The sequence below is a fragment of the Scophthalmus maximus genome, chromosome 4 (assembly GCF_022379125.1).
Source record: "Scophthalmus maximus strain ysfricsl-2021 chromosome 4, ASM2237912v1, whole genome shotgun sequence".
Lineage (NCBI taxonomy): Eukaryota > Metazoa > Chordata > Actinopteri > Pleuronectiformes > Scophthalmidae > Scophthalmus > Scophthalmus maximus.
The window spans coordinates 22,365,072-22,387,475 of NC_061518.1; the positions used below are offsets into that span (position 1 = coordinate 22,365,072).

The 22,404-nt window shown below is 43.2% G+C and overlaps 1 protein-coding gene across 7 annotated transcripts in view; it reads right to left on the reverse strand.

The window, feature by feature from the left end:
* The window catches only part of ntrk3b (neurotrophic tyrosine kinase, receptor, type 3b), a 184,135-nt gene that overhangs the window by 52,044 nt on the left and 109,687 nt on the right, over window positions 1-22,404 (reverse strand). For 5 of the 7 annotated variants that reach the window (XM_035628672.2, XM_035628676.2, XM_035628671.2 and 2 more), the window contains 4 exons: window positions 18,187-18,483; window positions 17,639-17,653; window positions 14,098-14,150; window positions 13,008-13,110 (listed from right to left, as the gene is read on the reverse strand). In XM_035628672.2, the coding sequence (XP_035484565.1) occupies window positions 13,008-13,110; window positions 14,098-14,150; window positions 17,639-17,653; window positions 18,187-18,483 (468 nt within the window). The remainder of the gene's footprint in view (window positions 1-13,007; window positions 13,111-14,097; window positions 14,151-17,638; window positions 17,654-18,186; window positions 18,484-22,404) is intronic. The other 2 variants (XM_035628669.2, XM_035628670.2) reach the window with 2 other exon arrangements.

Below are 22,404 nucleotides of genomic sequence, written 5' to 3' on the forward strand. Positions count from 1 at the left end.
AGCACCCAGAAAGACACGACAGGGGGAGCGAAGCTCCTCTGTCAAAGTGGGGCTTTTGTTTTTGGTTTTCTGCTGAAGGAAAGAGAGTGCTGGACGGACGTGACTTCAATGGAGGGAGAACACGTTCCTGTAACAGATGGGATCAAGGTGGCTGTTCTACAAAACGCGGTGGGCTCCGTTTCCCGTAAAATGGATGGGAGCGCAATCGAGTGCAAACTTGACTTGATGTGACACCTGGGTGTTTCGGCCATATCGTGGTAGACCGGAGGAAAAACACACAGCCTCAGAGCAGCATTGAAAAAAAGAGGTGTTGCAGTATCACGATGTAGAGTTAGAACATGCATGATTGATAGGAAATCATTTCCCGAGGCGCTCGTACATGAGACCCGAACACTGTAACGGCAGCTGCTCACTCATAATGTTTGATGTGTCACATAGTGTGTGTTTTTTGATGTGTTGTCGGGCTTACTGTGTTTTGTCATGTATATAAAAATCGTGTACACCTCGAGCCGCAAGACAAATGTCGGAGACATGTGACACTTGGATCAAATCAAGACGATTTCAGAAGATGCCACAACACTATGAACTTTGAAGTTTAAACTACAAAACTGTTGGGACTAACGCATTTCAGACCAGAGAGTGCAGACAGGGACAATCTGCGTTGAACACAAACGATCCCTCCTACAAGTATTTATGGACGCCATTTCATGTATGACCCATCAGCCCGGAGCAGTTTGCATCACTAGCATTAGTAAAAATTGTTTTCTGTGCTTCAACCTGCATCCCCCAAAAAAATTTACAACAGTGTAACGGAGGTCAAACGTAACCTACAACTCGCATTCTATAGACGTTTTTGTCACTCCAACTTGTTTTGACACGGAAACAAAGGCATCGTTTGATACCAACAAAAGTTTCACAGTGCTACCTGAACTTCATAAACACAATCTCATGATCTGTAAGTGCCTATCTCTGCGCCTCACCTGGCTTTGACCTTGCACAGAAAAACCGGAGTGTAGTCTGGCCGCTGACACTTCTGTCAAGGGCCTAAGTGCTTATTGGCTAACTTACTATTATTTTACGGCTCCCTGCAGGGAAATCCTGTTATCTCGACAGAGAGGTCAGGGGTCAGGCTCAGCGAAGGAACAGACCATAAGCGGAGTATGGTTTTAGTGTCAATCTTAGGAGCACTTCGGCAGGGCAACAAAAAGTAAATTCCTCAACAATCTAACTGCTCTGCATCGCACTCCGTCTGGTCAAATGGAAATAACTCTGTTGAGATGGACAACCTGTGGTGTGCGTTCAGTCATTACACCTCATATAAACACATGAAGTGACAATCTGCCAGGGGAGAGGGGGAGAGAGATTGTTGCAGTGAGTCTGAGGACAAGACGCATCACCCTGATGCCATCTGGCTGCATCTAATCATCACCGGTGACACTGCCGTTCCTTAACATCACAGCTCCTAATGCACATTTGAACTCCAGACACTTCTGGACTCATTACGGAGCGTTAAGGTGTCACAGAGACGGAGAAGATAAAAAATTGTAGTGACCCACACGACTGTGACCTGTAAAATTGACATAATCTGCTGCCTTTGAGGAGCCAGTAATGACCTCTCATCGCAGTGTGACACACTCTCCATCTTCATTTCACACCCTCTTAGAGCAGCACAGATGGCCTTGGCATTTCCTTAACAACCTCTGAAGGCTTTTTCGTGAGGCAGGATGCAAATCTTCTGCTGCATCTCCTGTCGCCGCTCACTTGAAAATATTGGAAACTGCATGGACGCGGCAGGAACGTGACTTCTTCTCCGCCGCCTCAGTCTTCGGAGGCTCACAAGCAAACGCTCTATGCAACCTGGGCCAAGACCATCAGACGTGTGCAGAACAACCTTAAGGCTGTGCGTTAACCGTTTCCTTCTTACATATTTATCCTCCATCTATTTTGCATTATCGTGTACTAACAAAGCTTTTTCACGGGTTAATGCGCAGGTTAATGAGGTGGGACGGGGCCACTGTCAAATGCTACCAAACCAGCCATGCAGGATAATTTGTCTTGCCTGAGAAGTGTCAGCCACCGCGGCTCCCCGTTCTTTAATTCATCCAAATGAATTTTTGCTTTAATTGTTTTATCCCTGATGCTCACTAACTCCATCAGTGTGGAAAGAGGATGTGGAGAAAGGGAGAGGAGGAGACGAGACATATGGTGAGAAAGGTTCAGGGTGGAAAGAGACAAAAAATAGATGAAGAGTGGAAAGAGTGAAAGACGGCGAGAGGCAGAGAGGTGTGTGTGAGTGTGAGTGTGTGTGTGTGTGTGTGTGTGTGTGTGTGTGTGTGTATTGCTATGAATAATTAATCCGCTAGTTGTGATTCCACAACAATTACTCTCTGGAGCTAAAACTTTAACCAGCCTTATGAAAGATGGAGGCTTGTTCTCTATCTATATCACAGGGGCTGCGGTCTGCTGGTCCCCGAGGTGTGTTAGTGCAAGCTGGAGAGGGGCTGATGGGAACATGGGCCGATGGGAATGTGGAGAGATGAAAAGTGCTGCTGATGGAGGTATAGCTCCATATTGAACGGAGAGATGCGACCACCTGACCCTGCTGAATTCAGTTCTTACTGGTCTGCTGGATTAAACTTGGGGAAAGGAGTTAGTGCTTGTGTGTGGTTACGGCTTGTGCTGACTGAATGCTTTAGAGCAGTGCTTTGTAAAATTCATGGCTATGAAGCAGTATTTACAATACAGTATGACGTATGTATTTTGGGAAAAAACAATCTGAAGAAAAAAAAAGACGTTTGGAAAAACATACCGTAATTTGTATAAAATAAAAAAATATTATTTTTCATCCCTTCAACAATCATAGACACAATATAGTTAATTTAAAATTAACCATATTCATATCAAATGGATATATGACAGATTAAAGAATGCAGTATAAAAATGAATATATAGCATATAGTGTATATATATATGATATTCTATGTAAAAATAATGAGACATTGTTAAATATACAGTACAACTAAATAACTACTTGTTGCTTCTAAACCTTCAGTACCAAATTGTCGCGCTTATGCTGTACTTGCATATGATGTTATTACATAACATATAAACTCCAATATATGTATGGCTTATCTATATAAGCAAATATAAAGTTATGTTAAACATCCGGCAGCAATATCACACAGAATAATATAAAATGAAACATTTCATTGCAACACATGGATGTAAATGTATGATGTACTGTGACCATACCTTTTCTATAAAATATATACTTTTTTCATCAATAGATCACTCTTTTGGATACTTACAGATGCCTGACATGTGTCAGTATTATTGTAATATTGTAGAATCTGATGCTATCCGATAGTAGTACAGTGGTGTGACAGTTCAACATGAATCCTTAAGCCTTTACAATAAGCTGTAATTATATTTGCATACGTGGGGTAGTATACTCATTGTTGAACCGTATATATGGAATTATATTATCACGTTTGTTATTACTCCTCATCCTGTCTCATCGTCAACATTGATTAAGCAATGAAATTGATCTATGTGCATCAGCTTGCGTCGGTGTAAAAAGAAGCACAGTCCCATTCAGCGTGGGCGGGCGCATGCAGAACCCTAGATTTGGCTGTTACATAATATGAGCTGTTTGCGAGGCCAGTGGCTAAAATTCACACTGAATTAACCAGTGGAAAGAGTGGGGGCTAACATCCTCCACAGCATGCCTCTATTTTTCTCTTTTCTGTTGAAAAAATGAAATACATAAATTAAAAATTAAGCAGCCATATCACCTCAGACCCTGAAAAAAATCCTCTTCCCACCTCGGAGTGGATGCTCTCTTGTACAGTACAGTGATAAGCAAAGCATCATCGTCCACAAGTAGAAAACCCAAACTGGGGCTTGCTGCAGCCACCGTGACGTCGCCCAGAGGTTTGTGAACCGCCTCCAGTTTAGAATTTTGACCAGCAGCATCTTGGTCAGGGGTGGGTCTGACCGATAGCTCGCCGCCGACGCGTCCACCCACACCCTTCAACCATGCACCGATTGGACAGTACTCGCCGTCATTCGGGCATTTCCACACTCCAATGGATACCTTGCTTTAAAGGGGCAGTGAGCGATTCTAATGAAATACATGTTTTGTAAAAATCTGCGAAAAATATTTCGTATTGTTATACATATAGATAGCAGCTGAGGAAGCAAAGTTTCTCCGACTTTCAAATATCTTTTCTATTAAACCATAACAAGCCATTTCACACGATTAGTGGTTAGAACATGAGCATCACTTAGAAAACACCTCCTGCTGACAGGGAACAAGCAGTCCTGCACCACGAGATGTGAGGAGTGCCATCCGAGCCGACTTCGCCGCGCTCAAAGAGGGTTGTCTGGTGAGACTCAGTCCCCTAATGTTCATTAACTTGGAAGAAGCTCATCAGCGCTATTCAGCCATGAGTTTATTTCAAGGTCTCATCTACATTGCAGTAAATATGTGCGCAATAATCGTTAGCAAAGTCCTCCAGGAGAGGGTATAAACACTGTATGGTTGGGAGTTTGCATAAAGGTTCAAGGCACAGATAAATGTGTCTATGATTGGCTGGTAGAGATTCTCTCTCTCTCAATAAAAAAAATAAAAAAATATATATACTGTATTGTCAGTGTAAATTAAAGCAAAACCCAAGTCCTCAGAAAGAGAACACATCCAGCAGTGAATGGCTGCCAAAGACTGTGGGTGGACTGTGCAGGATTATTATTAGGTGATGTGATGATGCCATGGACTAAATTACGTTAAGAAAATAAAAAAAAAAAGGGTGATAGCATTTTGCTCACTCCAATAATACCATACCGTCAGTAAACTTGATTGTTCTGACATCTGAACAACAGCACTGACATGCACGGTATAGATTAACGCTCCGGTGTTTTTCTCAATTTGAGATGCGGCACACAATAGAGGAACTGAGCAGCAGTTGAGGAGTTTTTCCCAGATCAATACTAATTGAAACATGGATATGTAGAAGTGGTCCCTGATGCATTTACATGGACCTGTTGTTCAGCTGCACTGCGGTCCGTCCTTCCTCTTAAACGGTTTACAGTGTAACCACATTTGTATTCATTATAAAACAAAGTGCCCGTGTTTCTAACGCAGCCGGCTCTTGCGAGTTTCCATGGCGGTTAAAAAGGAGCCAACGTGATCTTTTTCTGAGCATTTCCCCGTGGGGACGGAGCCAAATTGCTGCAGCCTTCCACAAAACCCGCGGTGAAGATGTGCGGCTCCATCTCCTCCTCCGCCTCCTCCATCTTTATCCTGACATTTAAAAGATGCTATATTAAGCTATTGTTAAACGCAGAAGGCCGAGGACAACCTTCTGAACTATTGATAGCGAAGGCTTAAAAGGGAAGAAGCTTCCAAACACCCAGACAGAGTGCATTCAACAAGACCCTTTACCGGGTGTTACTTTACAATGTGTGGTGCAGCACAGCAGCGTGCAGCTCTGCAGACATACTCTGAGAGGACAGAAGGCACTTAGCTATTAGCAGTCTAGTGCTGACAGCTCCAAGTCCGAAATAAAATAAAACAAAAAAATAGCAATCCTATTTGTACCAGGGAACATCATGTCCGCAGCAGCAACCCCGGGTCACGCTGCACTCCAACGGCATCCAGGGACACACAGCACAACAGCCAATCTCTGGTGCAATTTTGAAGCGAGATGCTGTAAATAAGTTAACATCCTCTTTTTTGTTGTTGATGTATTTGTATTTATTTTGCACATAAGGTGGAGAAAAAAGAAAAAAAAAACCCACACGAGATCATGCTGCTGCTGCTGAGAATTTTCAGTCAGCACCCGAATCCCTTTTCACTAAAAAAAACCCTGCGGCATCAGAGGTTCTGAAGGACAACGCCATGCGCCCGACCGGCGATGGGAGACAGATTTCACTTCCCACCGCCTCGCTCCCTGGGAAGACACACATTATGAAATGCTCATTAAAAAATGAGCACTTCCCTGGTGCTTGTTGTTGCTATTTTCCTCGCAGCAGCCCCCCCCCCCATCTGTCGCGTGCGTTCAGAAGAATGAATTACAGCCAATTAAGGTGGCTGGTGCTGTGGCAACGGAGCAAAGGGTAAACACAGTTTGTGCGGGAAAGACGAGAGGCTTACGATCTCTGGGCCTCTGTTGATCACGCAGAGTATTATTGATATGATTTGATACGATTTTGTTTTTTAACCCTAAGTTCTTGCTCATTGTAGGAACTGTTGGGTTCCTCTATAATATTGTGAGCTCTCGACCTTGCTATGTTAAAGTGCCTAGAGATAGTGTATGTTGTGATTTGGCGCCATACAAATAAAATTGAATCGAAATTGAATATTAATGAAATGTCCTGTTTGTTTGAGGGAAAGGATTCCGTGAAAGAAAGAAAAAAAGGATTACATTTGAAAAAAGCAAAGAATGTTCAACAATTATGCCATAGTTCAGCAGAGGTTTCTGGAATGTCCCGCAAACATCTGTCCACAAAAAGTCTCCATCTGTACACGATTAGTAAGAGTGTTAAAATGTTGGCACTTTTCTGCCCTCGGTGATTTAGTGAGGATTCACACTTGCACAACAAAAAACATTACCAAAGAGCCCATTTCCAGCAGCGTTTATTTTTTATTTTTATTACCAGTACCATCAAAGAAAAAAATAATTCCCGTCTGGAAAGCTGTGGATGAGTATAAAGTAGCACAACACGGAGGTACCTGCAGTTATACTTCAGTATATGTCACTGTCGACTGCACATCACGTTTTGCGTTGTATCTGGAATGTTTCATTAACAGCAGGTCCAAACATGGGAAGGCATTCAAATTTAATTGAGACAGTCTGCTTTGGTGAAAATCTGCTTGACATTTGCACAGACACTTAACAAGTGTCTCTGTCCGTCTGCCCGTCTGACTCCAGACGGACATGTCTCACTGCTTGGCAGCGCAGCTCACTCTGGCCACTGGAGGCCAAGTGAGGCAGTGATGCAGTTAATGCTGAGCAGTGTGTGTGCGTATGTGTGGGTGTTTGTGTTTGTCTGTGTGTGTGTGTGTGTGTGTGTGTGTGTGTGTGTGTGTGTGTGTGTGTGTGTGTGTGTGTGTGTGTGTATGTGTGCGTGTGTGTGTGTGTTTGCTGATCATCCCCAGGCCTGGTTCAGGTAATGTAGCGGAGAGGAGGGTAAGCCGCCCTGACACACGCATGGATCACAGAGGCTATAGAAGCCTGCCGCAGGGTACAATTTGTGTGTGTTTGTTTGTGTGCTTGTGTGTGTGCGCGGGCATGTGTGTCACCGTGTTGGTGAGCATTACCTACACCTCAGTGTGTCTAAAAACCTGTTTTAATGGGGTTGGTCTGACCAGTGTCACAAGATTCATTTCTCACGACGTGCACTACTGGAGACTGAGGGAGACCCACCCTGAGCAGTCGTGTTCACCAAGTGGCCAGATGGCTAGATCAAACGTGAGCACTGTCAGTGCAACACCTTGACTCACAGGTAGCCCGCTCCCCGATCCCTCTAACTCTGGCCCTGACTTCTGGGACTTCTTGGTGCCCCAGCGTTCATGGCTCAGTCATTTGCGTACTCGGCGTTTCCAGCCTCGTAGTATCAACACGGTCAAAGACTCGCACGTTGTTTATCCAACAGACACACTGGAAAACACACTGGCTGGCGTTGAGTGAAAAAAAAGTGTCAATCAAAATCAAAATAAAGTCAACAGCGAATAGGAGATACGGTAGTTCTGATTTGAAGGCTGCGCCTTTTGATAGTCTTCATCATTGATTAGTTTGCCCTCTTTGACTTGCCTATCTGATTTGAATTTTACGGTCAACACTATGCGAGCAAACTGTAAACTGTAGCAATTTTTTTTTCGAGAGTCTAAGGTGACATCCTCAGTTCCAAAACCCAAACATATTCAGTTCACTACAAGTATCAGGAAATGGCCAATATCCACATTTGAGAAGTCGCGGCAAATGTTTTTATTTTGGTAGTTTTGATGAAGTATACAAATATTGTACATCGATTGATAATGTGAACACATTTTGTGTATTAATCGACTGAAAAACTGCCATGGATTTATTGCAAATTACACTTAATCAACTAAGCCTCACCCAGTTTGTGAATATAAAGAGCAACTCAATGCCCCGTTTGAGATTAATCATGTTATCTCCATCACTCTGTCACGTGTCTAACAGCACCCATGAGACTCAGGCACCATTTGTATGTAGGAAAAAATCTGTCAGAGGCACAGTGGGGAACCGCAAGGAATTTTAAATCACTGCGTTGCTGCAGTTATTAACAAAACATGATCCCGTAGCTGCAAAATCTAAACTGACCCGGAATGAAAAGGTGAACTGATTAAGCTGCGGACTGTGTTTTCAGTAGCATACCGTAATCTTTAGCTCTCGCCCACCGTCAGTGGCTATTTAAGCTTTTAAGCTGTTTGTTGCCTAAATGCACCTCGGGAGTTTACGGCTCATGTTTTACTCACACAACCCCGCGCATCTTTTCTCACTGAACAAAACAGAGCGGTGACAGTGACTTCTGCCGTTCTGAAAATTAAAACCTTTGCTCCCCTTTCTACAGAAACTGAATGTAAGTGCAGCGCTGCGCTGATGTACTCATGTCATAATAAATGATCATTAATGTCAATCAGGGCTGTTTCTTCCGTCATCTGTCAGTTTCCCCTGGACTTGTAACTACTGCTTGTTTTCGTTCACTATATATTTTCAGTCAAAACTCGGCAGTGAAACGGGGCCAAAAATAGTGCGGGCATCATCTGCCCCTTATGTAAACACACAGCAGCTGCCAACAACTATTGTGGATGAAACCCAGAAATATGCACATTGTGGCACTGATTCCCGAGCCCCATTGGGATCTGCAGAATGATGATGGTCTTATTCCCAAAATCCAGGGGACTGTTCTGTAACGATGACAAAAAATATTCATGAGATTATTTTGGGTTTTGGTGAAGTTTTCTGGGGGGGGGGGGTTTGCAGCCGGTTACAGGTTTTAAAGTCAGGTCTACTGCACCTGTTCTGAAAATAGCTGGTGTACCCAATAGGCCTTACGCAAAGTGTGAGGCGTTTTCGAGCCTGGATCTCTGTTTTTGAAGCAGGTTTTATTGCGAAGATGGGGAAGGTGACAAAATGACATACACTTTGCTGTACATTGGCTGCATTTACAGCAGCAGAGGTGGGGTCATTGTTCCACCAGATGTGAGAAAAAATATGATAGGGAAGCATAATACTCATCACTGACATGCTGAGTGTCTTTCTCCAAAAAAGACATCATTGATTCGCTGCTGACAAATATCTGTGTGAAAGACACTTCAAAACTCATTGGTGTGAATCACACTGTGAAGGATGAGCCCGCTGCTTGCGCTAAAAGACGTTTTAGCTGGGAGGTAAGTTGGCAGGGTATTGATCAGAACAACAGGTTGTGTACATATATACCCTATGTATGTATGTATGTATGTATGTATGTAGGCGTAGGTGAATGTGTGAGTCATTTTCTGTGCATGCACGCCTATTAAGTGTGGGCGAGCGCGCAAACAGGCGCAGACAGATATCGTTCAAAAACAACAATTTTCACGAACTGAGCAGGGGTGTATCACTCAGAGTTGTAAATGCAAGCCTGTGAATTGGCCCTAAAAGGCAAGCAAATCAAATGAATTCATATACACACGCACACTCCGACCAGATACAGAAAAAACATTTTTTTTTATGGATGCCCAGAAACGGCCGGTGATCAAACTCCAACAACCAAAAGAGACACAGTGATTTAGTGGAGCGAAAATCCATTATGGCTCCATCCAAAGGTAATGACTTCTTCAGGCTGATTCTCCAGAAGAGGAGTGGGAGGAGAAAATGCACTCTCTCCCCCACTCTATCTCTCTCTCTCTCTCTCACACACACACACACACACACACGCTGTCAGATTGGGCCTTTGTACGGAACAGTGTGAGGTCCTGAGAGAGTCGTTCACTGACGTCACCTTTCTTTAGGTCTTTTATTCCTTCAATCACTCACAGTGACAGAGGAGGCAGAGGCATCTCTGTCCAGACTGATCTTGATCACGTATCTACGGTCTGGTGAAACAAACTACGACCTGATGGAGAACAGGGAAGGTCAAAACGTGGCAGCACTACAAGGGATGTCTCTTATTTGTTAATCAAGACACAACGACACAAAGCCAGGCACTACGTCAGGAATGGGGTAGAGCATGGCAGTGGCCGTCTAACATTTCTATACAGCAAACTATAGGCTGCAGTTGATTCCCAGTCAAAGTAAAAACAAAAAATGATCAGCAGTGAAAAAAGTCTCGGCCCGGTGATTTGTGCAACTTTCAATAAACTCCTTTTTTAGTGTGCTATTACAGTAATTTATAAAACAGTTAGTCACCTTGAAGAAGGCAGAAAAAAATTCCTGAAAAATGGTGTTCTCCCGTCTCTGGACAGGAAAACGCTGTGGTGTCCTTGAGTAAAGCAGCTCATTTTAACATATCGTACGGAGCGGTGAGCATTGCTGGAGAGCCACACGGCTGCAGGTGAAATAGCCCTGCAATGCAACTTAAAAAAAAGGAGGAAGAAAAAAAAGGCGCCCTGCAGAACTTTGGACCTTGTCATCAGGGAGACAAATTACCTTCTTGTGAATGCTGCTCGGAGAGAACTGGAACTGCATTTGAAGCATCCTTTTTTGCAAAGAGTAGACTCCTAAAGCAACACCGGGCTGCTCTGGGCATTAGCACAAAGGCTCTGAATGCTGCCAGCACTATGGAGCAGTGCCTCCTTTCTCATTCCGTAGTGTAAATAGAAGGCAGCACTTTAACACCCGGATTTTTACTGTGAATTACAGATAAATACGAAAAATAATAATAAAAAACAGAAACTTGAGCTGCGCCGTTCTATTCATGTGAATAGAAACTGATGCTGACGTGTGTGTATCTGCGTGAGCTTGCGCGGTTTGTAGCGGTGATGTTGGGTCTTACTCTGTGGTTCATTGTTTCTTCCGCCTGCCCAGGGACTGCAGATGGAAATTAGCTAGCAGCTAAGTCTGGCTCAAAGCATATTTCCTCTTTTTGTTAGATTATGATATTTAGTCCCCGGTTCAATACAAACAATCAATTACTATACCTGGCAGGGTGTGGCAGACTGCCATGTCTGAGGGGAGCGATGAGTTTCTAACTACTCACCGCAGCTGAAAAAGACGAGCGTGAGTTGTCTGACTGAACTCACAGATGTGGCTGGATAGTATAAATATTGAAATACTTGTAAAAAAAAAAATGCATTGCCGTCCACCCGGAAATGTTGCTAAACTGAGAAAGTTACCGGAAAGTAAATGCATCAGTAGGAAACAGCCAATTAAATCTCACCTCATCTATTCATGTCATGTATTTCAAGATGTTCTGTACAGAAGTCACTCTCTTGATTGCATCATCTTGATATCATTATCTTCAGGGTTGTTGTGTTTTTTTAAAGTAGGACTTGTGACTCTTGTTTTCCACGCATCAGTCTCGTTTGTTGGCACAGCTTCGATTCATATGACATCCGTTGTGACATTGCAAACACGTCTGTGAAGCCTAATTAAATATAAGACTCGTTCTTAATTTGAACCAGCTTAAGTCCAATGCAATAACCGCCACTCCCTAAATAATTACAGCGGCGAGGTATTAACCGAGGTAAGTAACAAACACTAATCCTGTAAAGTAGCTATTAAGAGGTGGCGCTAGCTAATGCTACTTTACATCTAGGGTCAAGGGCTCAGACTTAGCGGGGGACTGAATGGGGGGACTAAATACACATTAACCCATTGGGACTTGTGTCACTGTGTTCGGGGGCTGCAGATTATGACCGTTAGAATAGGTTTTTGTTAGGGTTAGTGTGTGTGTGTGTGTGTGTGTGTGTGTGTGTGTGTGTGTGTGTGTGTGGAGGGCTGGGAGGGGGGGGTCAAGCATTCAGTAGTGTACGGATGTGAATCATTGTCGTAATAATTGGAAACATATTGGACACCAAATTACGAAATTGAATCACTACTATCTAATGAGAATTTATCTCACTTTCTCTGAAAACCATCTTTCGCAATTTTTTTCACTGTGAGTCCTGTGTTGTCCACAGTCACTTCCAAGTCAAGCAATTCCAGAAACTTTATCTTAGGCTTCTCGAGTTCAGATCGAGAATTCATGTGCCACCTATCCCCTTTGATTAGATCTGAAGGAGGATAGGTGGCACATGAATTTTTTCCAAACGAGCAACTGGACAGAGTCAAACATTAAATTTGTTGGCCTTACTATTGCCATTCATACTTGGAAACATTACCAGTTCTAGTCATATGATTATATAGTTCACATTTCACAAATTTTACGAAAACAAACAAGAGGATGAACTGGATGATTTATGAGCCGCTACCATCCTCTCCTCTGTTTGTAGAGCAACGCTGCAACAGCTTTTGCCTCTTCCCACAACACCAACTACCAGGGAGATAAGCAACAACCTGGAGCTGACCCAAAATGAAAGATCAGCATGAATAAAAGCCATATTAATCCTATTGAATTCCTCAGCATGATCGACAGTGCAGAGTCCGCTAATTAATTCAGGATTCCTTGTGCACTTGGCCTAAATAGCCGACACAGTGAATATATGAAGAGCGTGTACAGTGCTTAGACCTTGTTTGCATGCACTCGGCCCATTGATCTAGCTGTCTATTTATGTGCATGTGAGTGGCTAATTGCGAACGTATGTCCTTTGGCGGGACTCAACCACGTGCAGCATGTGAGGGGGGGGAAAAAACCTTAAGATAAGGACTCAAGTGTGGCAGTGGTTCGGCAACACATGCAGTAAAAAGTACGACATTAAGAGTAGATGCATTTCTAGCGAACAAAGGTTTTAAAGAGATTAACTAGTGGAAAGGATTCTGCACAATGATGCAACTGGCAGAAAGGCATAAAAACAAAGCTGTCTGTCTGCCTATCTGCCTTTCAGACTATTGGTGTAGTCTTACCTTTCATACCGAATTTGGAGCGGCGGCCGTATTTGTTGATGAGAACAAAAAGGACTAGGAGGAGGACGCAAGCGAAGCCTGCCAAACCAACAGCAATGGAAACCTGGGAGAGACAAAATGCTGTGTCAGACTCGAGCGATCAAAGGAATGTGTTCAAGTGCTCATGATCGTGTCCTGATTGTTGATCACCTTAAATACTGTAAATAAGATTTTTGTCCACTAGACTGTGACTACTGTTTTTTTTTCTGTGAAACAGCTGTCTGGCTGTGATGAATTCCAGTTGACAGAATATAATTTAAATGTGATCCTCATCTGCAGCCAGATTTACTCTCTGTGCGGTTTGGAAAAAAAAAAGAAAAGAAAAGTGCAGCAGTCACTTTAAAGTCATGATGTGACTTTGAAGAAGCGGCTGCCTCTGAACGGTCTGGCATATCATTTAAACCAGCTCTTTCTGATCTGCACTGTATCAATCTGGATATGTGAGAATAGAAATTACTGCGCATAATGAAAATATAGGCAGCTGCTGCCCCTGCAAAACCAGGCCCTTGTCAGCAAGGGATTAATTAGTAACACTAATGATGGCTCAGCTCCATGTAGGTATCTGACTAAGCCGTGCACAAGACAACTGGAACTGCAACACCTCGATGACTGCAGCCATTATTATTGTTCTTAATTCCACCTAAGCTTATCCTGTAATACTATGTCAACATGTCTACCGTTCAGAGAAGCACATTGACCTCAGTAGTGTTATCATCTCTAACTCACCAGCATTGCATTGGTTTTCAAAAAACTGCGCAGAATCCATACGTCACAAAACATTTAAAAAACTGCATCGCTCACTGCAGGAATGTGTTACCGTCATCATTAGTGTCCAAACATACAGCTCTGAAGAATGACTTTAATAATGTTTGGTGTGACTTTGTGCCGCAGCGCTGCACGTAAACACACAACACAAACCCCTTACAAGGTCCTTTGACGGATAAAAAACAGAAAAGGTTTGTACTGAAACACACAGCAGCTCTCCGCTGAGGGCCAGGGGTAACATCCTTAGTGTCTGTTTCATCAACACCATTAAGGAGGGAAAACTCACCCCGAATGTATCTTCATCCGGTCGGCCTGAGTCACTATCTGACGGCGTTGGATCTGCAACACAAAAAACAAGTTGCTGTGGATTTGAGTAAACCTTTAATGGCCGTGGTAAACATTCACATGCAATTACAGAGAATATGGAATGAACTGAAAATGTTTTAGCACTATTTCCATGGTAAGATTTCTTACTGCAGTGTACTGTCAGCCACTGTGCTATGGCAAACATCCAGTACTTTAAGTACACAACACAGTGGATACACTAGAATATGCATTTCTCAGCTTATTAAAGTATGAACCTGCTAAGAACATCCATTGTCACGTTAAATACGTGTAACACTTACACAAGTTAATGCACAGCTTAAAAGGCTAGAATGAGGCAACCTGCTTTGCTCTCGAGTGGATATGATTGAAAGCATATTTCCAATATCTCCACAAAGACAAAGGGTTTTATTACGATTGGGCTCTCGAGGTGGATTGATTTCAGCAGCTGTGCCATAAGACGATGTTGATGAACAATGCACTTTTTAATGAGGCTTATAAACGTCTGCACAGCCTTAAATGCACACTCAAGTCTGACACCCGTCACAAGATCCCGCCGAGGCCTGAAATTTGCCATCCAGCGTTTAAGCCAGACACAGGTCTCAGATGTACGTTAGAGAAAAAAGATTGTGGAGTTTTATCTCAATTGCACAGATGCATGCTGGTGCTTGCACACGCACAAAGAGTAATGAAAACAAGCTGTTTTAGCACTAAACACAATTATACAGGCAGGGAAACGGAAAAGAAGCACATGCAGCCTGGAGCACCAAACGCAGAATTAGGTAAAATTAAATCAGTCGAAAAAACGCACTGAACTGAATCAAACTTGACATCTTTATTTCAGTCTAACAGTCACTGGTAGCCATATTAATGTCTCAAAATCCATTCTGACTAATTTGTTGATGTTAGAATTCACGTCACACCTCTACAAACAAGAGGCTTTGGCAAAGAGCAAAAGGTTGGGGGGGTAGTAAGGAGAAGAGGACAGAGGCAGAGCCATGAAACGAAATGAGCTGGTGTGAGGGATACTCCACTCTGAGGCCTCCAGCCAGGACATCAGAGACTAATTGTGGGCAAATTAATGAGCACATGGTAGACTGGCTGCCACTGGCTCTGACACACTCAGTACACTAAAGTGCATTGCTCTGTGTGTGTGTGTGTGTGTGTGTGTGCTTTCCCTAACTACCATCTCTCTGTCCCTCCTCCCCAGCCTCCATCCCTCTCTCCTCTCCTCCCTCTGCCCTCCTCTCTCCTCAGCGACATTAGCATCAGTCAGCATGTCCGTCTCCCTTCTACCGCTGGACACCCTCACACACCACTGCTGCAATGTTTCACACCCTCATCACCTAAACACCTCTCCCTCACCTTCCTCGCTCCCAGAAACTGTGCAAGCGTGTAAGTGTGTGTGTGTGTGTGTGTGTGTGTGTGTGTGTGTGTGTGTGTGTGTGTGTGTGTGTGTGTGTGTGTGTGTGTGTGTGTGTGTGTGTGTGTGTGTGTGCGTGCGCGTGCGTGCGTGCGTGCACGCGCGCGCGACTGTGCGAGCGACAAAATAGAGTCATTCCCTGTCTTATGCTGCCGACCACACAGCCAGCATCCATCCGTCTCCATCCCCGGCCATGCTGCAGCTTTATAATCCATGGCTGATGAGAAAAAATGGCCTCATATGGAGATGAGATGAGAAGACTCTGATGAAGGTCAGAGATCAGAACGGCCCAGTTTGTAAAAGCCGTCCACGGCGAGGCTGTCACAACAGCCTGAGGCCCCAGCCACGCATCACACCCAGAGATTCACGGTGCATTGCGGGCCAAGTCATTGTGTCCACAATATGACAGAACGTTCACACCAGTTAACGGGGTGGGAAACTAGCCCGTCTGCGCTGGGGGCAGTTAGTTATGGGGTTAGAGTCACTAGTACAATTCCCAATAAACAGAATGAGAAACATTTGGGGTTGGATGTTGAGGAGCATCCCGGATGACTCCTATGTCTCCGGATCCACCAGGGACAGTTGGTTATCATTTGATGTCATTCAGACACCAGGTGCAAATAAACCCCTTTGACATAGTTCTTGTTTTACAGTGAGTTGGTTGAAAAGTTAAAACGTCAGCTGGAGATTTTTGAATCAACTCATGGAGATACCTTTAGCTCAGCTAGTATCTGTACTGTGGGAACTACAGTAGCCACCTTATCATCTACACCTGATGGAATCTGCTGTCATTTGAGCTGTGGTTAAACTGAAAGAGAAGCCTATCTCTATCTTACTCTAGGGGCTTGTTCCAATATTAGTAAAAACAATGGCAGAGAGGTTTGCAAACTGTTAAACAAGGCATCGGCTGCTCAAGTAGAGTTCCAACGTAATTCCGCTTGTACCGCTGATCAGGATCACCCTTACCGGACAGTGACGCAGTTCAAGTAGAGTTCCTTACCAACCAGCAGTAACAGACTGTGTTCTTACAAGATGCCTCGTTTTGAGACCATATCATGAAGGTAAAGCAGGGCATCACTGAAGGCATCGTATCTCCCAAATCCCCCCAAAAAAGGGAGAGGAGTATGGGCAGTTAGGGAAACTAGGAGCTGCTGCATGGCTGCCTTCTGTTTTAAAACTAGCATGAATAGTAACATGACGTGAGCGTGTATGAGGAATAATATATTATTTAGTTTAAAAACTCAACATTACCCCCGACAACGTCAAAAAAGCAGGTTCTTACTAAAAGGCTGTCAGTTTGAATCCATTGACTAGGGGGCATAATCCGAGCAGGAAGGGGGAATACTGTTCCCTCCCTCTCCCTCTCCCTCTCTCTCTCTCTCTCTCTCTCTCTCGCTCTCAAAAACCTGAGGTGCCCTTGAGCAAAGCATAGAGTGCACATATACAGGGCATGTTTAGCAAAGCCTTGAGAAACATAGAGCAGCAGTGCTTACTGCGACAAAACGTGAACACATTCTTCCAAGGTTACTGTCTTGGCTCTGTGGGCTCAAATTATGTGTGTATATGTCAGATATTCGTTTGTAGCCTACATGTATAGAAAAAAAAGATTATCATAGCACTTTACAGTGCAAGTCACATTCATAAACACACATGCATATATACATAGCCTACATACATACGAAGCTTTTATACAAATTGGGGTTCAGAGTCTTGCCCAAGAACACTAAGTCGGGCAGCCTGTAGGAGCAATGGATTGAACCATTGACCCTCTGGTTAGTGAACGACCAGCTTTACCTGCTGAGCCACAGCCAACCACAACTCGGATTGAAGAAAATGTGCTTCAGATACAAGTAGTAGCAGAAAACTGCATGCAAAAGTCAGCACTCAAACTACAAAGGTTGATTAACAACCTTAAACTTTGGAAACCTTTCAAACCTTTTTGAACCCTAATTTGAGCCCATAATACTTCACCAATAGGTGATATGTTTGTCTATGTGTAGCCTACGTAATGACACCAAACCAGCAGTATATGCAATTTTAAAGAAATAGCAGCTTTTAAGTTGAGAATAGAAACACTCACCTGGATCCACTATTTCTGCAAAAAGAGAAGACAGAGAGAGTCACACTATGTCAATAAATTGACACATGGTATTAACCTTGGAATATTGACCATGGGGAGAAATTTGTGAGTCTTTGTGGTTCTTTTTCCCCCTCCCTATGAACTCAGGATGAACTGCTGGCGAACAATCTACCTGACTGAACTATGGATGAACCCTGGCTGCTATCCAGCCAGCAGGGGTCAGCTCTACGACCTGCAGCCCGTGAAGCGAGATTTTAAAAAAAACTAAAAGCCCCCAATGATTCTTCCACCTAGAACAGAGCCTGTTATTCACACAACAGGTAGTAAAAGCAAAACAATCCAGCTGGTGGAGAACCTTGCTCCAATCCAGATGCTCACTCCGAAAAAGTGGGTGCTTGCTAGCTCTTATATGATATCCAGGCAGTACAACGTGTTAGTAAATCTTGAAAAATAAAATTTTACCCATTAGTATACTTTCTACTGTTACCATGCTGTCAACTGTGCATCACTCCTGAACCACACGTACAGTACAATGAGGAATATCTCACCTTCGTCCGGCGCCTTGAGGAAGTGACCATACACCGTCTTTGTGACCGTTCCTAGCGGGTTGCTGGCTTCCAGAGTGTAGTTGCCATTGTGGATGTGCGTTGGGTTCTGTAGGGTTAGACAGCCCTCCAAATAGTCCTGGTAGAAGTCCATCTCAGTTCGGATGTAATCGTTCTGCAGAATCTCCTTCTGGTTGTAGAACCAGCGTAGCTTGGGGTGGGGGTAACCCCGAACCGTGAACTCGATGCAGGTATGGAGGCGCTGCTCGGGCTCAGCCAGTCTCAGGATGACTGGAGGAACTGCAGTGAGGAAGGAAAGAAACCAGGTCATTTAAAAAAATGCAGAATTTGTACAGGCATGCATACTGTAGCATTAGGGAAAGAGAAGAATAAGCAAATCTTAATCACCTTCCTTCCTCCTCCCATTATAAAACCTTTTGCTTGCCTGTTTTTTTGGAGGAAAAATAAGTTGAAGTACAAAGACCTTTATGTGTTGAGACGGTTCTACAACCCTTGGGGTGATGAAAACCTTTCCTAATTTTCGGGGAATAACCTAAAAAATGTAGCAGCAGATGGAACAGAGACCTGTTCAGATTCTTTTTTTTTCTGGGAAAGATGACATTAACGAGTGAGGTTGCTTGCCTGGGAGTGGAAATTAGCCTTTTGCTGTGTGTTACATTTTGCAGCAGTACACGGGAAGGAGTGGAAAACAAACAGATAGAGGGACTCCTCTAGCCTGAATCTGACAGAGGGATCTCCTCTGCATAAACAGAGAGCCTCCCTTTCCTGACATGCAGAAAACACAACACAGAAATCCACAACAGCGCCAAGCTGAGAGGCATTTTATCAGTTTAAAACCATCAGATTCACATTTCATAAACAATTCATCCACTGATTTGTCTTTGTGATGAGTCACTCGTGGAGCTACATCATCAAAAGGAAATATTTGGCCAGACAGTGTTACCTGGCAGTTGCTCTCTCTGTGTCTGCTCTACATACCAACCGTGGCCCACCAAACCTACCCACCCACCCACACACCCACACACACACATACACACACACAAACACACACACACACACACACACACACACACACACACACACTGAGTTTCACTGAAGACTGTAATTTCTATAGGCATGTGTGAGCAATATTTTTTCTATAAGTACATTCCTAGTGTTGAATGTGTGTGGTTATGTTGTCATTCAGACAGCCCTGCAGCTGTCCAAATGAATCCAGCCTCATCTGGTTTGCTACTGAACAGTACATGTTTCCTGATCAGAATTTTAATCATGAAATAAGGTGGGGGGTTTGTTAAGTCATTTATCAAATTAAAAGTAAAACTATTTGATGATTACAATCGCTGATTGAGAGGTTTACATGGCCAGATCAACATGTCGGAAGCCCCTGGGCAAAAGATGGTTGTTTGGCACCTATTCACTCCTTCCATCATCTCTCTCTGGGTATTGTACTTGTAACCTACCACTTCCAAGTTCCTATTAGTGGAAGAACAATCAACAACATTTGTATATCACCTGTCTTATTCTATTTTAACATGTTTTTATTTTCTAATAATTATTTCATTTTAATGAGATTGTTTATGTGTTTCCTCCCAATGCTTTTAATGTTTTATGTAAAGCACTTTGAATTGCCTTGTTGTTGAAATGTGCTATACAAATAAACTTGCCTTGCCTTGTATTGGACAGTATAGATCGTATGATCACGTGCTAATATGAGGACCTGAAAGTCTGAATCAAACTGTTTGACAATTTATCCAAGGTGAACCTCATAGTGGCAATGGTCAACAATGTCAGTGCCATTTGTCCTCTGAGGACCACAAATGTCTGTATGTGGTTTGGTAGTTTGGTTCCAACTCATCTGGTAGCTATGGAGATGTGGAGTGGACCGGAGGACCATTCTTGTCTGTACAAATTTATATGACAATCAATTTGATTCAGTTGTTGGAGGTATTTTAGTTTGAATCAAAATGGTGGACCGAACCACTGACACACCAATATTGGCATGTCCCTAACATGGCTTAAAAGCTGTGTGGAGGTGAGGATTTGAGGTCTCCTGGTCCTTTTTCATTCTTTAAACATCTACATCTTTCACTTTCCTGTGAACACCCAAGGGCCAGAGTCGGAGAAATGTTCCCCCTTCAGCTCCATATTTAATTGATCATTGTTTTCCCTGCTCTCTGTAGTTTTTTGATTTACAATGTGGTTGAACAACATGTTTTTCAAACATGTATGTGTTTCATCGTAAATAGATATTTTTAGGCTGATTGATTAATTTGAAATGCTATGGTCATTTCACTTGTGATTACTTGTGTAGCAACTAATGCTCATGTTTTCAGACAAAATAATAATCCAGTAAGGATACAAATAAATAACCTATTGATTGGCATTTGAAGGATGTTGTTTCATAAATTGCGTTGGTGACCTGCCAGACAATAGTGACAATAAAGTCATTCAACTGATCTAAAGGCAAAGGCGTGTGTGTGTGTGTGTGTGTGTGTGTGTGTGTGTGTGTGTGAACATCTTGGTGTGGGGGCGTGTGCAAGAAGAAAGCGAAAAGGCACATAAGAGTGAAGAAAGAAAAACGAGGGAGGAGGGTGGTTATAGCTGTGCAGCGTAAAGACAGAGAGAGAGGGAGCGAGAAGAGACAAAAAGAACAAAATTCTCTTGTTGATGGACAGTTAAGGACCGATCCATTTTCCCCACAGCTGTCAGCCCGCTCTCAGTCAATACAATACAAGTCATTACAGCGCTCCATACTGGTCTATAACAACATGGTGCACTCCTGGTGCTCATACAGATGACAAGCTTTGATAACTACAGGGCTTGGATCACTGAGAAACACTGAATACAAGGCCAGTTTTGCAACGTTATCTAGTGGTAACACTGGCGGCACATATTAAACACCATGTTCAAGCCAGACTATAGATAGGCCATCTTGACTAATGGTTAGAGGGGAGGCAGCCGTTTTCGTGGGACACGTATTCCCAGTGGGCTGAACCACATCGTGATTAAGATTTTAACCTGCACGAAGCAGCACTTATATTCAGGGTCCCATGGGGGATAATTTCCTCATTAATTAGTTATAATTAGACTTAATTCCTTGCTCTACCCATAGCGCTAATCAGCGAACTACTAACCCAGGTGTGAGTTAGTGCCATGTTCTTAACAGACCTTGCTTATCGGACTATTGTTAAAAATAAAAATAAAGGTAATTTACGATTACATCACTGTCAAGTTGCTATTGTTCCACACAGCGGCAGAACAATGGGTCCAGCAGAATTTGCATTGTGGCTAATTAGAGATTCACAAAAAATAGGGGACTCATCTTCGAATGCAGAGAATGTTACTTGACGGCTGGTAATTTCGCTGTCAATCAGATTACTCTCTAATCAGAGCAGCAGTTGAAGCTATTTTATGACATTTCCAGAGACAATAGGCTGCACAGGGGAGGAAATGTAATTAGCATCAGAGCATGTGGGGGGAAATTAATAGGTCGATTTGCAGCACCAGCAGAGAGTGTCAACAGAAAAAAAAAACGTGCCTGAAGATGTACATCAGTAGTGTCCATGTGGAGGAAGCCCTGGAGCCTAGAAGTTGCAAAGTCAATCTGTCATTCTAGCATGGTCCTTAGCAGATCTGGTCCAGTAGGGAGGGTTTGAATTGGTGACAAATTCTCTCCATGCTGGAGCAGGATGCAAACAGCCACAATAGATTTTGCTCTACAATAGCAAGCTTTCTAAAAAGAGAATAATGTCTGCCACCTTTGATAAATATTGGCTTTGAATGCAGTGTGTCCCATTTCTGCCTAGTCCAGTCCACAGGGTAAACTTATGTAAGAGCTGATGTACAGTATATAGCGTAATTCATGGTCTGGATATTCAGAGGAACAATCTGATGTTATCATTGCTGAGGGATATTTCTTTTGTCCTTTTCTCTTACAGCTCAGATCAAGGCCGAGCTTTCATGTGGGCTGGAGGGTATATTCTTGTTAATTGGCTTCATCAATTTCACTTGGTTTGTAACTGTGCAACAGCTCATTGCGCTCTAAATGTACCTGCATGATTTGGCTCTTCTGCTTCATAAAGAATTTTTTTTTCCTGCTGTAAATTATGCTCTTAGACTGTCAGTGTCATTAATTCAAGATATATTTCAATCCATTGGAGCCGCCATGAAAGCTGTCTTCTGCAAAAGAAAATCACCAAG